This window comes from Vitis vinifera, chromosome 5 (assembly GCF_030704535.1).
Source record: "Vitis vinifera cultivar Pinot Noir 40024 chromosome 5, ASM3070453v1".
NCBI lineage: Eukaryota > Viridiplantae > Streptophyta > Magnoliopsida > Vitales > Vitaceae > Vitis > Vitis vinifera.
In genome coordinates this window covers 17,679,526-17,695,392 of record NC_081809.1, presented here as the reverse complement: position 1 = coordinate 17,695,392, position 15,867 = coordinate 17,679,526, and the positions used below count along the sequence as shown (strand labels likewise).

The window sequence follows — 15,867 nt, the reverse complement described above, 5'->3', positions numbered from 1 at the left end:
CTTGGATCATAGAACCAAGGGACAAAGTAGAAAGAACCGGTGAACTGACTTCTTGGTTCAGTGGAAGAGGACTTTAGAAGAAGAAGCTACATGGGAAAGAGATGTTACCCTGTGGCAATTTGAGAAGGAGGTCTAAGCATATTTGCAGGCTAAGTCGATGAGGGTGTCGACTTCAGTAGGCGGGGGTGGGTTTGTTAGCCCCTTAGCCACTTAACTCAGATTGGGAGAAAGAGACTTCATGGATAGGCCTTGCACCCATGAGGGCCTAGGCAGAAATCAAGGAAAGCCTAGAGGTTTGGTAGTTCAAACCCTAGGAGCTAAGTGAGGAGACCGCAGGCGAGCCAGACGCGCACCGTGCACACACGGTGGGTAAGCCAAACGTGCACCTTGGGCAAGCCAGACGTGCACCTTGGGTAAGCTAGACGTGCACCTCGAACGAGCCAGACGCGCACCTCGGGCGAACCAGATGTGCACCGTGCGTGCACTACAGGTGAGCCAAACGTGCATCGCGCGCACACCAGGCTATGTGGACTATGGAGTTGATGTAGAGGGATATTTTGGGAATTTGATTTATTTTATATTTATTTAAATATTCTATTATGTCTCCTCAAGCATATTGATGTCTCTTCTAGAAACAATGAAAACGGCTCGTATTGTTCTTTAAAGCGGAGGGGATTAGGTGATTCAAGGAGGGAGCACCAAGGGAAAGTCTTGACCGCACCAAGGGGCACCATGGCACAACCTTGGGCGTGCCTAGGACACACAGATGACACTTGAGCACGCACCCATGGGTTCCACAACATGTGTGGCGTGCATCCCATGGCCGCAATGGCATAGGGCCTGGTGCGACCTACCTCATCCCCGTGCAGGCACGAGGGCGTCTAAGCCTTGTGCAAGTGAGCCAGCTGAGGAAATCATGGGTGCAATGTCATGGCTTGATGGGGTACCAACCGAGCAGCTAACTCACCATGTCGCCTACACACAGCACAGGGGCGCAATGCCCTGTGCACCAAGCCCTATGCGCCAAGAGGGAACAGCCATGGGCGCAATGCCATGGCTCGTCGCTATGAAGCTGGACCTGATGAATGGGAGCATCATGCCTAGGCCATGGGCACCTTGACATGGCTTGGGCTCACACATCAGTGTGGGGGAAAACACACTGATACACCTGACTTGGTCAGCTAGTTGGTGCATGTTGCCTAGTTCAGAGAGCCTTGATCAAAGACACGTTGGTGAGCACCCGGTCACAAAAGGCACCTTTACGGGGAGGGAGGCAACTTATTAGGGGAGGACTCTCCAACAGCTTGATGAGACAGGTTTGAAGGAATGGTAGCTACTAGCCAGTACAGCTAGCTGGGATAGCAAGTGACTCAGTCATCAGTCAGCCACATGGACTGATGGTTGGCTAAGATGCTGATGCTTGGTGCAAATGGGTGGTTCCTGAGCAGACCACCATCTGGGTGGTAGGTGGTTATGCAAGCGGTTCTGGGCAGTTGCAGCCAGTTGCATAACCACCAGATGTAACTACAGGCTATGTCTTTTAAATAGGGCTCCTGCATCCTTGAGAAGACTCGGGGGAAACGATTTTGTATTCTTGTAGTGAGTTTAATACAAGTTGGGAAGGATTCTCGTAACCTCGTTTGTGTTCTTGTTTCATTTGTTTTGCTTTTGTTGTGTGTTTTGAGAAGGTTAGGAAGAAAGGTTGGCTAAGGAAGGGTCCTTAACACCGCACACCTGGTAAAAAATTTAGGGTGAATTTCGGGGGTGTGACACTTTGCATGGTGGGGAATTGAACGTGACTTATGGTTAAACAAAATGAACAACACACCACCATGCTACGCAGTTGTTTGATTAATAATTTGGTAAATATCTATTTATTTGTTTTTAAAATTTTTATCATATAAAACATTTAAACAAATATAAATTTTTTTATATATTGTTCTTTTTATAATAATTATTAATTATAAACATGAAAACAATATAAATTAATCAATATAATAATTTTAAAATTTTAAAATAATAAAATACATAGATATATAATTAAATTTAAATATTATAATTTTCTTTTCATCTTATATATATTTTCATATTTAAATATTATACATATTCTATTTAATAAAATTTAATATATTGGTACATTTATATTTATGTTTATCATTTAATTTCACATAAAAAATAAAATATTATTAAAAATTTTAATAATATATATATATATATATATTAATTTATTATAATTATTTTAAATTTTATTAAAATATAAATTATATATTTATGATGTCACTGGTTTGATCATAGTTCGACCACCGATCCGACCAATGAATTGTAAACCAATAATATTTTCGATTTAATGTCCGATTTGATTCTAAAAATATTGCTAACAACTTATCAAAGTTTTTTGTTGTTGAAATTCAACATTAGGTTAAAAGAATAACCATAACCCAAAAGTCCAATTATTGATGTTGAATATTAGGTCGGAAGCATAGTCACAAAACCACATTCAAATGCAATTTTTTATTTTATTTATTAGGTTGATATCGCATGTTCCCAAACTCATAAAAAACCAAGGATGAAAATATCGATTATAACAAATATATTGGCAACCTAATTTTACGGACATATATATATTGAGAAAGATTAGTAGAACGAAAATTGATAGAAAATCATAGAAATGTTGAAAAAAAAAACCTCCAAAAATGATAGAAAAATTAATAATACTTGTATTGAAGTTGTTTTAATTTTAACAAATAAATTAATATATATTGAAGGTTATGAAATAAATAATAATGTATGTAAGTATTTTTTTATTTAAAAATTTATATTTGCCCTCTATTTAATTATTTTATAAAATAAATAATAAGATAATTAAAATTAATTAATTTAAAATAATTTTATTTTAATTAATTTATAATATATAAAATATAAAAGATATAATAGAATTTATGTGCTTTTATAATACCCAAGCATATGTGGTTTGGTGGTAAGAGGCTATCATCCGTTGCTCGAGGCCTCTGGCTCCAAGCCCCTTCCCAAGCAAGTTATGTTATTTTTCTATGTAGCTTTAAAAATGCAATCCCAATCTTACGTCGGACATGGAAGAGGAAACATTGCCATATTTATGAGGCAAGTGGAGTCATAAACCTTGGCACCATACATTCTTATTTTGTAAATTTAAGGAAGTGCCATAGCATCCTCAAGAGTCCTATGTTTGAACGCTTCATTCAACAACCCCCCTTCCAGCTGGCACTGACATCACCCTAAGTAAGATGCTCCATCTCAGCAGCGCGTGCTCTCGCTCTCTTCAGTTTCATATGTTGGAATTCTTGATCACTTAAGCCATTCTAGAGAAAGCAAAAAATAATTAAATATTTGTCTTTGTATCATGAAATTATTTTAAAAACAAATAATAGCAAAAGAAGAAAGGTGGCAGAAGAAGACAGCGAGTAGATGAGGATTTAAACAGACTCGCGATGGTTGGAGGAGATTTTTATGGGGCTCTGCTTTTTAACAATGTTTTAAAAACCGGACCGGTGATCGAACCGGAAAAGTTATCGGTTCACGGTTCACTGGTCGGACCGGCGGTCGAACCGCTATTGAACCGGTGATGTAATAAATAATTAAATATATAATTTATATATTATATAAAATTAAAAATAATTATAAAAATTAAAAATATATAAAATTATAAATTTTAATAATGTTTGATTTTTATATTTGGTATATTAAATTAAATTAAATGATAAAGTTTAATATTTTATATTTGATTAAATAGAAATATGTAATATTTAAGAAAGAATATATATTTAAGATAAAAAAATTTATAATATTTAATTTTATCTTTTTGTCTTTGTATTTTATTGTTTTAAAATTATTATATTAATTAATTTATATTATTTTTTATAATTATTATTATAAAAATAAACATGAATTTAAATATTTACATTTTTTTTAAAGATTTTATAGGATAAAAATTTGAAATAAAATCAAATTCCGTGCGTCCAACCCTCAAGAGGCAATGTTTTCCTCTTAGAGTCTCATTCCCTATCCCACATCGGAAGCACATGAATTTTATGTGCTCCATGTGCACTATAAATAGCTTCCCACTTGCCTTCTATCCCAACAAGCCAGCAAGCTGGGCCTGAAAGCATGGCTCGGAAGCATGGCCCAAGTTGAAGTGTCATTTTAAAATAAAAAGTGGTAGCAATTTGGGCTTCTGTGGGGCATGGCCCATATAGAGTTTTAATTTTATCTTTGGATAAGGTCTAGGAACCTGGAAAAAGGAAGACCTTAGATTGGGCCTGGAATGGGCCTTTTACATGGTAAACAAAAAATTGTTTCTAAGGTGTAACCGGTTTGCAAAAAACCGGACGGTTTGTCCGGTTCGACGGTTCAACCGTCGGACCGGTTCAATGCCGGTTCGACCACAAACGGTTCATTGAGACGGATCATGGTTTTAATTTAATTTTAAAACCATGCTTTTTAAAACCCAGTGGCTGTGACAATTGCACTCACCGATGACCAGCTGTAGTGCTCCTCAGAAAGTCGTACTCAGTGCCCCCGGGCGCTACCCACTCCTTTTTTTATTTTTTTTTCTCTGTACACAACATTGACCCAAAGTCTTTCATCACCAAATTTTTGCTAAAAAACAGCACGATCTACATTCACAATTCTGCAAAATCTCTTCTGAGTTCTAATTTTGGCGAAAGTTTCCTATGGCTTCCACAAGTTCTACTTCTACTTCTATTTCTACTTTCATCCCACAATGGAAGTATGATGTTTTCTTGAGTTTTAGAGGTGAAGACACCCGATTCAATTTCACTGATCACTTGTATGCAAATTTGATTCGAAGAGGTATTGCTACCTTTAGAGATGATGATTCACTTAAGAGAGGGGAAGAGATTGCGCCTGAACTCCTAAAAGCTATTGAAGAATCAAGGTTTTCCCTAATAGTTTTCTCGGGAAACTATGCTGGTTCCAGATGGTGTTTAGATGAGCTGGTGAAGATCATGAAGTGCAGGAAAGAAATGAAACAAATTGTGGTACCGATTTTCTACCAAGTGGATCCATCCCATGTACGGCACCAGACAGGAAGGTTTGGCAAGGCATTTTCCAATTACAAAGAAGATACAGAGGAGATGAAAGAGAAGGTGCGAAGTTGGAGGAGTGCATTGACAGAAGCAGCCAATATATCTGGAGAGCATGTGAAGGATGGGTAAAGCTTTATTAATTTCCCTTCAACTTTCATTTATAAGTAGGCTTTATTTACTGGCACAGGAATCAGACATTTTTATGATTATGGAGTCATAGTTGAAGAGATTTGGAGGTCATTTATGATTATTGCAAGTCATGAAGTATTCAAAGTAAATCTAGAAAGTCACTGAAGACCTGCAAACCCATCATATTATGAGACATGATGAGTACCTTGTGTCTACATTGTGGATAGGGGATTGGGTAATTATAATGTTACACATAACATAGAGAGAGAGAGCTGCAAATGATATCTATATATGCACAAGAGAGTGGGTCATTACAATATGATTTTGTTTGATATAAATTTGCTCCATGCTTAGCAGCCTATAAATATTCCGTAACAAAAAAAAAAAAAAAATCAATTTGACAATGTTGCACAAGTACATATTTTATTTTCATTGACTCGAATACTTAATACAATAAAAATGTCCTAAAAACATAATTTGAGTTTTAAAACTTAATACTTTTGATATATATGTATTTTTTCACTATGATTCATTTCTCATGAAGAAGCTTAACGTGTAATCTTTTTTATATTTCTTTTATCAGTAATAGCTTAATTAATCATCACATGTACTTTGCAATTGGCAGGTATGAGTCCAAGCATGTTAACAAAATCGTCAACCATATATTCAGGACATTGAATTGTAGAATGTTGGATGTTGGTGACAACTTGGTTGGTATGGATTCCCATGTAGAGGAGATAATTCGACGGCTATGTGTTGATCAATTGAATGATGTTCGGATCATTGGTATATGTGGAATAGGCGGAATGGGTAAGACGACTATCGCCAAAGTTGTATATAATACATTTTCTCATGAATTTGAGTATATGAGCTTTCTCGAAAATGTTAGAGAAGTTGGCAATACTATAGGTTTGCATCATTTACAAAATCAAATTCTTTGTGATCTACTACAAGTGGAGAGAAATCAAAATGTAAGCAACATTAGCCAAGGAGCCAATATGATAAAAAATGTTCTCCGATGTAAAAGAGTTTTTATTGTTCTCGATGACATTGATGATTCAAATCAATTAGAACATTTACTCAGAAATCGTGATTGGCTTGGAAGAGGAAGCAGAGTCATCATAACAACAAGAAATAAACATTTGTTACAAGAAATGGATGACATATATGAGGTTGAGGAATTAAATTCTAAACAAGCTCGTGAGCTTTTTAGTCTCTTTGCTTTTAGACAAAATCTTCCTAAACAAGACTTCATCCACCTCTCAGATCGTGTAGTCCGTTATTGTCACGGCCTTCCTTTAGCTCTAAAAGTCCTCGGTTCTTTCTTGTTTGACAAGACAATATTCGAATGGGAAAGTCAATTGCATAAATTGAAAAGAGAACCTGAAGTGAAAATTCATAATGTGCTTAAAGTAAGCTTTGACGGATTAGATTATACACAGAAGAAAACATTTCTTGATATTGCATGTTTTTTTAATGAGGAAGACAAAGACTATGTTTCAAGGATATTGGACAGTTGTGATTTGAATGCAAAGATAGAAATAAAAGTCCTCTGTGATAAGTGTCTTATATCTCTTTCTAAAAATAAGATTCTTATGCATGATTTGATACAAGAAATGGGATGGAACATTATTCGTAGTGAATCTCCTGATGATCCTACAAAATGGAGTAGATTGTGGGATCCGAGTGATGTGCGTCGTGCATTTACAATGGGGGTAACCATCAAACTCATGAACTTTCTTAAGATTCATAAAAATATTTAAATTTGAGCAATATCATTTTTGTCTAAGTTACATATCCATACAATTTTAGCTAACTTTATCTCTTTTATGCTTGCCTAATCCTTTGTTATTGTTTGTAGGGGATGAAAAATGTTGAGGCAATATTCTTGGACTTGTCGAGATCAAAAGAACTATCAATTAGGACAATGATTTTTGCAAAGATGAAACGACTTAGATTGCTTAAGATTTATTGGAGCGGTTATTGTGGTACTACAGAAAAGGAGTTTAAAGTTATTCTTCCTGAAGATTTTCAATTCCCTGCACATGAGTTGAGATATCTTCATTGGGAAGGATACCCTTTGAAATCATTGCCGTCAAATTTTCTTGGAGAGAACCTTGTTGAACTCAACATGGTGGATAGCAACATAAAACAACTTTGGCAAGGAAATGAGGTATAATTAGTATTTCATGATCATATTATTTTGTTTGAGATTAATTTTTTGTTCGCGAAAATTCATTTACTAAACCAAAATTCCTTTTGTCTCAGCGTTTGGAACAGTTGAAGATCTTAAATTTACAAGGATCAAAGCAACTCACTGAAATATCAAACTTCTCAAATATGCCAAATCTAGAGGAGTTAGAACTTGGACGTTGTACAAGTTTGAATATTGTTGATCCATCCATTGGAGTTCTCAATAAGCTTACCTGGTTGAATTTGAATTGGTCTGAAAACCTTACGAGTTTACCAAGTAGCATTCAATACTTGGACTCTCTTAAAACTTTTCACTTGGATTATTGCTCAAACTTGGAGGAATTTCCGGAGATGAAGGGAAGTCCTATGAAAGCTTTATCTTATCTTCACCTTGATGGATGTGGTATTAAGGAATTACCCTCCTCAATAGAACATCTCACTGGACTTAAGGGGTTATATATGTCAGACTGCAAAAACTTGAGGAGTCTTCCAAGTAGCATTTGCAGGTTAAAGTCCCTTGTTGATCTCAATCTCTATGGTTGTTCAAATCTAGATACTTTTCCAGAAATCATGGAGGATATGAAATGCTTAGAATATCTTGATTTAAGACATTCAGGTATAAAAAAATTACCATCATCAATTCAAAATCTGAAAAGCCTTAGAAGTTTGTGGATGAGCACTGGCCGTGTGACTCTTCCACGGACAGCATTTATAATTTGAGATCCCTTAGAAATCTGATGCTCCGTGGTTGTTCAAACTTGGAAAAGTTTCCCTAGAATCTGGAAGGATTCTGCTCCTTAAAACAACTAGATTTGAGTCACTCCAATCTAATGGAAGGGTCGATACCCACTGATATCTGGGACCATATGGTTAGCATACCTTCTTGCATATCTCAACTTTGTAAGCTTCGTTACCTTGGTATCAGTCACTGCAAGATGCTCCAAGAAATTCCAGAGCTTCCATCGAGTCCACGAGAAATAGATGCCCACTATTGCACGAAGCTGGAAATGTTATCGAGTCCATCATCTCTACTCTGGTCTCCCCTCCTCAAATGGTTTAATCCAACAAGTAATGAGGTATGATTTTTATTTAATAACGACACTTAAAACTTTTCATCCACCTAGTAGTACTCCAATTACGGATTAGCTTTGATTGTATATGCAGCACTTGAATTGCAAGGAAGGCAAGATGATTGTTATCCTAGGAAATGGTGGAATTCCAGGGTGGGTATTGCATCAGGAGATTGGAAGCCAAGTGAGAATAGAGCCTCCTTTGAATTGGTACGAGGATGACCACTTTCCGGGATTTGCTTTCTTCACTCTTTATCGTGAGGGTGATTGTCTGCATCGAACTCCATTTAGTCTGAGATTGCGCGGTGACCCGGATGAAGTTTTGGATGGCCGCACCATTAGGTTTGGGTGTACATGCGACAGCTTTAATGGTGATGCATCAGGTCCATTGTCGGTGACTCTCTATCCTAAGAATGCTATTCCAAATAAGTACCAACGCAATCAACCATGGCACTTTCTGGTTGCGTTTGATTTTTTTCCTAGGATTAATGGTTCGCCTATGCATCCCAATATCAAGAGGTGCGGAGTTCAGCTGATATACACCCATGATTATCTACATGACAATGTGTCTATGTTGTTGGATCATCAAAGAGGCCATGATGATGCCAGGGAAAACCAAGCAGATGATCAGGAACCACACCCTAAAAGATTGAGAGCATCCAGCACTGATCTCAAGCTTTAAGCTCCATTGCCAGGTGCACTTGCTAGGAAAGTCCTCTTTATATTCCACCATCTCTCTATTTTAGTTGTTCATTCATGCCCTCATGGAAACTTATTGGTAAGCCATCTTCCTCCCCCTTCTTAATTACTTTAAGATATGTGCGGACTATATAACACCATACAATTTTGACTTGAGTATTTATCATCAATATAAGAATATAATGCCAAGTGGTTCGAAGGGGTCGAAATTCTGTCATGTTTCTTTTCTTTCTTTTCTACTTTATGATAAAATACAAATCCTTTAAAAGGCCTTTTCACTACATCCCGAAAAGACAGTATTGAGTCTGTTAGGTCAACAAAAGTTCTTATATCATATATTGGGCTAGTGGAAGTCTTAATGAAAATACACCAATGAAAAAACAAAAAATAAAGATAATTCATGCATAAAGGTACGCAAAGTTTTAGTATGATTTGATCAACCACGTTTACACCTATAAATAAGAGATAACATTCCACTATACAATAAAAAAATATTACAGATAGTAAAAACAGATGCAACGACTAGGTTATTAAACATCCATCATTTTCCGGTCTTTGTATCTATAGCTTAAGCCATGAGCACTCTTACTTCATTAATTGTCTCTCACTCTTCCTCTCATCTCTATCTCCATCTCATATAATAACTTTTTTCCTACTCAACCTAAAATATTTAGAGAGATATTCCTACTAAGTTTCTTTATTCTACAAAGAATTTTATTACAACCACATATGAACTTATAAAATATTCTTTTCACAAGGAATATATAACTAGGAATTTGAGACACTTCTCAATATAATTCATCTTAAATATTAGTCATTTTACAACTTTGAGTTTGGAAATCCGAACCCTAATGCCTAAAACTTGATTTCATTTTTTTTTTAAGATTGGCTAAACACTTAGTTTTAGAAACTCATATTTAGAATAAATTATAATTAAACTTAAATAGTGAAGGACATGTGCATCCTATAACTCAAATTTGGAATGCATTCAATTTATTGTTGATTTTGATTTGCATATTTCAAGCATAGAGATTTTTCTTGTTTGTAATCATTTAAAAGCTCTACCTAGAATCTCTCCAAATGCATGGTGTCCTCACAGTTTTAATTGTAAGTAATCATATAGTTGAAACACTTGATCAATGAAAACAGATTTGTTATACAGGCGAAAGACAGGCAGTAAAAGAACCATTGGCATATTTCAAGCCTTTAAAGAAGGCCGAATGCATGTAACAAGTTACAACAGCCTCTGGAATTCCAAATGCATATGTGCTTTCTTGTATGGCTTCGCCTGTTGCTGCTTGGGTGTCGGCTTTCAGGCCAACAGTTTCAACTGCAGCATTTAGGCCATCTGAAGTCGGCTTTGTTGTAAAACTGTGCGCCACACAAGCGCGAACACACAGAAAGTTAGCTTATTCTTGTTAGCTAGCTGGTAATGCTATTTTAGTTCTGACCAAGAGTGATGGTTGAGTTATGAAATTTTTCTTCGTTAATATTTAGGTTCAAAATTAATTTTGGACATTATTTAAATATTAAAATTTAATTATTGTTTAAATTATTTGAAATTAGAGTTATTTTAACAATAATATTTTGGTTGATGTGTCAGTTTTTAAAGTTGATTTTTATAAATTTTAAAATTTTTATTCTATTATTTTGAATATGAATTTAATAATTAATATTTTTCAATTACAAGATAAATGGTTATATCATTTCGACTTTAAATCTTAGATTTGAAGTGTAAAATGATCTTCATGTCAATGAAGGGGTTTTGAGGCATGATATTTTGTCTTTAAAAACAATACAATTATTTGAAGGTAATATAAATTCTTTTATTCAAATAAATTTTTTATTTTAAAAAAATAATAATAATTTTCAAAACATCTGTCAAACATTCTTTTATTTTTTTCAAATTCTAAAAACTGTTATTTTTTTTCTTTATTTTAAAGAACAGACGCCGGACTATTTTTTTCCATATCTTTTTTTTTTTTAAATTAAAGTTTCTAACTTTAAAAAGACACGAATCAAAAAAAAAAAAGAGCAGCATCGCACAGTGCGATTGTATTGTCCAGCTGGCACTGACATCACCCAAAGTAAGATGCTCTATCTCCGTAATCTCATCTGCAGCAGCGCGTGTTGTCACTCTCTTCTCTATACATTACAGTGACACAAAATCCTTCATCAACAAATTTTTGCTAACAAATCTGCACAATCTACATTCACAATTCTGCAAAATCCCTTCTAAGTTCTGATTTTGGCAGAAGTTTCTTATGGCTTCCACAAGTTCTACTTCTATTTCTACTTTCATCCCACAAAGGTATTTTGATGTTTTCTTGAGTTTTAGAGGTGAAGACACCCGATTCAATTTCACTGATCATTTTTATGAAAATTTGATTCGAAGAGGTATTCATACCTTTAGAGATGATTCACTTGAGAGAGGGGAAGAGATTGAACCTGAACTCCTAAAAGCTATTGAAGAATCAAGGTTTTCCCTAATAGTTTTCTCGGAAAACTATGCTGGTTCCAGATGGTGTTTAGATGAGCTGGTGAAGATCATGAAGTGCAAGAAAGAAATGAAACAAACTGTGGTACCGATTTTCTACCATGTGGATCCATCCCTTGTACGAAACCAGACAGGAAGGTTTGGAGAGGCATTTTCTAATTACAAAGAAGATACAGAAGAGATGAAAGAGAAGGTGCGAAGTTGGAGGAGTGCATTGACAGAAGCAACCAATATATCTGAAGAGCATGTGAAGGATGGGTAAAGCTTTATTAATTTCCATTCAACTTTCATTTATAAGTTTGGTTTTATTTACTGCTACAGGAATCAGGCATTTTTATAATTATAGTTGTAATACCTGAATAGATTTGGAGGTCATTTACGATTGCGACTCATGAATCAAAGTATATCAAGAAAGTCACTGAAGACCTGCAAACCCATGATATTATGAGACGTGATGAGGACCTTGTGTCTCCATTGTGGATAGGGGATTGGTAAATTATAATGTTACATATAACATAGAGAGAGAGCTGCAAATGATATCTATATATGCACAACAGAGTGGGTCATTACAATATGATTTTGTTTGATATAAATTTGCTCCATGCTTAGCAGCCTATAAATGTTCCCAAAAAAAAAAAAAATCAAATTGACAATGTCTCACAAGCAAACAAATTAAACAAATACATATTTTATTTTCATTGTCTTGTATATTTGATATAATAAAAAAATGTCCTAAAAATTTAATTTGAGTTTTAAAACTTAATACTTTTGATATAATTTTTTTTTTTTACTATAATTCATTTTTCACGAAGAAGCTTAACATGTATTTATTTTTTAATCAGGTGTAGCCTAATTAATCATCACATGTACTTTACAATTGGCAGGCGCGAGTCGAGCATATTAAGAAAATCGTCAACAATATATTCATGAGATTGAATTGTAGAATATTTGATGTTGGTGCCAACTTGGTTGGTATGGATTCCCATGTAAATGAGATAATTCGGCAGTTATGTGTTGATCAATTGGATGATGTTTGTATAATATAATTGGTATATGTGGCATAGATGGAATGGCTCGCCAAAGTTATATATAATAAATTTTCTCATGAATTTGAGTATATGAGCTTTCTCGAAAATGTTAGAGAAGTTGGCAATACTATGGGTTTGCATCATTTACAAAATCAAATTCTTTGTGATCTACTACAAGTGGAGAGAAATCAAAATGTAAGCAATGTTGGCCAAGGAGCCAATATGATAAAAAATGTTCTCCGATTTAAAAGAGTTTTTATTGTTCTTGATGACATTGATGATTCAAATCAATTAGAATATTTACTCAGAAATCGTGATTGGCTTGGAAGAGGAAGCAGAGTCATCAATACGACTAGAAGTAAACATTTGTTACAAGAAATAGATGACGTATATGAGGTTGAGGAATTAAATTATGAACAAGCTCGTGAGCTTTGTAGTCTCTTTGCTTTTAGACAAAATCTTCCTAAACAATACTTTATCCACCTCTCGAATCATGTAATCTATTATTGTCATGGCCTTCCTTTAGCTCTAAAAGTCCTCGGTTCTCTCTTGTTTAACAAGACAATACTCCCATGGGAAAGCGAATTGTGTAAATTGGAAAGAGAACCTGAAGTGAAAATTCAAAATGTGCTTAAAGTAAGCTTTGACGGATTAGATCATACACAGAAGAAAATATTTCTTGACATTGCATGTTTTTTTAAAGGGGAAGACAAAGACTTTGTTTCAAGGATATTGGATAGTTGTGATTTGTATGCAGAGATAGGAATAAAAGTCCTCTATGATAAGTGTCTTATATCTCTTTCTGAAAATAAGATACTTATGCATGATTTGATACAAGAAATGGGAAGGAACATTATTCGTAGTGAATTTCCTGATAATCCTGGAAAATGGAGCAGATTGTGGGATCCGAGTGATGTGTATCGTGCATTTACAATGAAGAAGGTAACCATCAAACTCATGAACTTTCTTAAGCTTCATAAAAATATGTAAATGTGAGCAATATCATTTTTGTCTAAGTTCATATCCATACAATTTTAGCTAGCTTTATCTCTTTTATGCTTGCCTAATCCTTTGTTATTGTTTGTAGGGGATGAAAAATGTTGAGGCCATATTCTTAAACTTGTCTAGATCAAAACAACTACAATTTAGAACAAAGGTTTTTGCAAAGATGAACCAACTTAGATTGCTCAAGATTTATGGGATGGATTGTTGTGGTTCCATGAAAAATGAGTATAAAATTATTCTTCCCGAAGATTTTCAATTTCCTTCACAAGAGTTGAGATATCTTCATTGGAAAGGATACCCTTTGAAATCATTGCCGTCAAATTTTCATGGAGAGAACCTTGTTGTACTCAACATGATGGATAGCAACATAAAAATAACTTTGGCAAGGAAATAAGGTATAATTAGTATTTCATCATATTATTTTGTTTGAGATTAATTTTTTGTTCATGAAAATTCATTTTGTACTAAATCAAAATTCCTTTTGTCACAGTGTTTGGGAAAGTTAAAGTTCTTAAATTTACTAGGATCAAAGCAGCTCACTGAAATATCAAACTTTTCAAATATGCCAAATCTAGAGTAGTTAGAACTTGGATATTGTACAAGTTTGAATATTGTTGATCAATCTGTTGGATTTCTTAAGAAGCTAACTTTGTTGAGTTTGAGTGGGTGTGAAAACCTTACGAGCTTACCAAGTAGCATTCAATACTTGGACTCTCTTGAAACTATTTACTTGAATAATTGCTCAAACTTGGAGAAATTTCTGGAGATAGAGGAGAGTTCTATGAAAGCTTTAACTTATCTTCACTTTGATGGATCAGCTATTAAGGAATTACCCTCCTCAATAGAATATCTCACTGGACTTCAGGAGTTGTATATGGAACACTGCAAAAACTTGAGGAGTCTTCCAGGTAGCATTTGCAGTTTAAAGTCCCTTGAAGACCTCCAACTCTTTGTTTGTTCAAATCTAGATGCTTTTCCAGAAATCATGGAGGATATGAAAGAATTTCTTGATTTAAGAAGAACAAGTATAAAAGAGCTACCATCATCAATGGAACATCTTAATATTAATTCATTGTTTTTGAATGATTGCAAAAACTTGAGGAGTCTTCTAAGCAGCATTTGTAGGTTTAAATCTTTTCGCTGACTCTTTCTCAATGGGTGCTCAAGCCTACGGAACTTTCCCAAAATCATGGAGGGTATGAAATACTTAGAGGTGCTTGGTTTGGAAGGAACAGCTATAAAAGAACTACCATCATCAATTCAAAATCTGAAAAGCCTCCAAATGTTGTATTTGAGCAATTGCAAGAACCTTGTGACTCTTCCAGACAGCATTAATGATTTGAGATCTCTTAAACGATTGATACTCCCTGGTTGTTCAAACTTGGAGAAGTTTCCCAAGAATCTGGAAGGCTTATGCTCCTTAGTAGAACTAGATTTGAGTCACTGCAATCTAATGGAAGGGTCAATACCCACTGATATCTGGGGTCTATATTCCTTGTTTACATTAAATCTAAGTGGAAACCATATGGTTAGCATACCATCTGGCATCACTCAACTTTGTAGACTCCGTCTCCTTGATATCAGTCACTGCAAGATGCTCCAAGAAATTCCAGAGCTTTCATCGAGTCTACCACAAATAGATGCCCACGGCTGCACGAAGCTGGAAATGTTATCAAGTCCATCATCTCTACTCTGTCCTTTCCTCAAATGGTTCAAACGGTTCAATCCAACAAGTAATGAGGTATGATTTTTATTTAATAACGACACTTAAAACTTTTCATCCACCCAGTAGTACCCCAATTACATATTAGCTTTGATTGTATATGCAGTACATGAATCGGAATTGGAAGAAAGGCAAGGTAATTATTATTCCGGGAAACGGTGGAATTCCAGGGTGGGTGTTGCATCAGGAGATTGGAAGCCAAGTAAGAATAGAGCTTCCTTTGAATTGGTACGAGGATGACCACTTTCTGGGATTTGCTTTCTTCTTTCTTTATCATAAAGGGAATCATTTTGAGGTTCCATATTATTTTGATTTGACATTGCACGGTGATTCGGATGAAGTTGTGGATCACCTCTCCATGGATTCTTTGCGTAAATGTCACGAGATTAATGGTAATGTATCAGATGAATTGTGGGTGACTCTCTATCCTAAGAATGCT

At 35.0% G+C, this 15,867-nt stretch overlaps 3 protein-coding genes and 1 pseudogene across 3 annotated transcripts; all 4 read left to right on the top strand.

Annotated features, from left to right (window-relative positions):
* Positions 1-4,587: 4,587 nt before the first annotated feature.
* Positions 4,588-7,112, top strand: LOC104879391 (disease resistance protein RPV1). Its single transcript, XM_059736999.1, has 2 exons — positions 4,588-5,209; positions 7,075-7,112. Exons 1-2 carry the CDS (start codon positions 4,710-4,712, stop codon positions 7,079-7,081), a joined length of 507 nt encoding a protein of 168 aa, XP_059592982.1. The 5' UTR covers positions 4,588-4,709; the 3' UTR covers positions 7,082-7,112.
* A 4,215-nt stretch (positions 7,113-11,327) lies between these two features.
* On the top strand, positions 11,328-12,315 carry LOC104879392 (disease resistance protein RUN1-like). The gene has a single exon (XM_059736998.1). It carries the CDS (start codon positions 11,440-11,442, stop codon positions 11,932-11,934), a length of 495 nt encoding a protein of 164 aa, XP_059592981.1. The 5' UTR covers positions 11,328-11,439; the 3' UTR covers positions 11,935-12,315.
* On the top strand, positions 12,117-14,099 carry LOC109122603 (disease resistance protein RUN1-like; annotated as a pseudogene).
* A 713-nt stretch (positions 14,100-14,812) lies between these two features.
* Positions 14,813-15,847, top strand: LOC132253834 (disease resistance protein RUN1-like). Its single transcript, XM_059737081.1, has 3 exons — positions 14,813-15,446; positions 15,535-15,768; positions 15,833-15,847. The coding sequence occupies exons 1-3, from the start codon at positions 14,895-14,897 to the stop codon at positions 15,845-15,847; spliced, it is 801 nt and encodes a 266-aa protein (XP_059593064.1). The 5' UTR covers positions 14,813-14,894.
* Positions 15,848-15,867: the final 20 nt, after the last annotated feature.

Coding starts and splice junctions, on each gene's coding strand:
- LOC104879391 (XM_059736999.1), top strand. CDS start 4,710: ATGGCTTCCACAAGTTCTACTTCTACTTCTATTTCTACTTTCATCCCA.
- LOC104879392 (XM_059736998.1), top strand. CDS start 11,440: ATGGCTTCCACAAGTTCTACTTCTATTTCTACTTTCATCCCACAAAGG.
- LOC132253834 (XM_059737081.1), top strand. CDS start 14,895: ATGGAGGGTATGAAATACTTAGAGGTGCTTGGTTTGGAAGGAACAGCT. Junction 15,447..15,534: donor TCAATCCAACAAGTAATGAG/GTATGATTTTTA, acceptor TTGTATATGCAG/TACATGAATCGGAATTGGAA.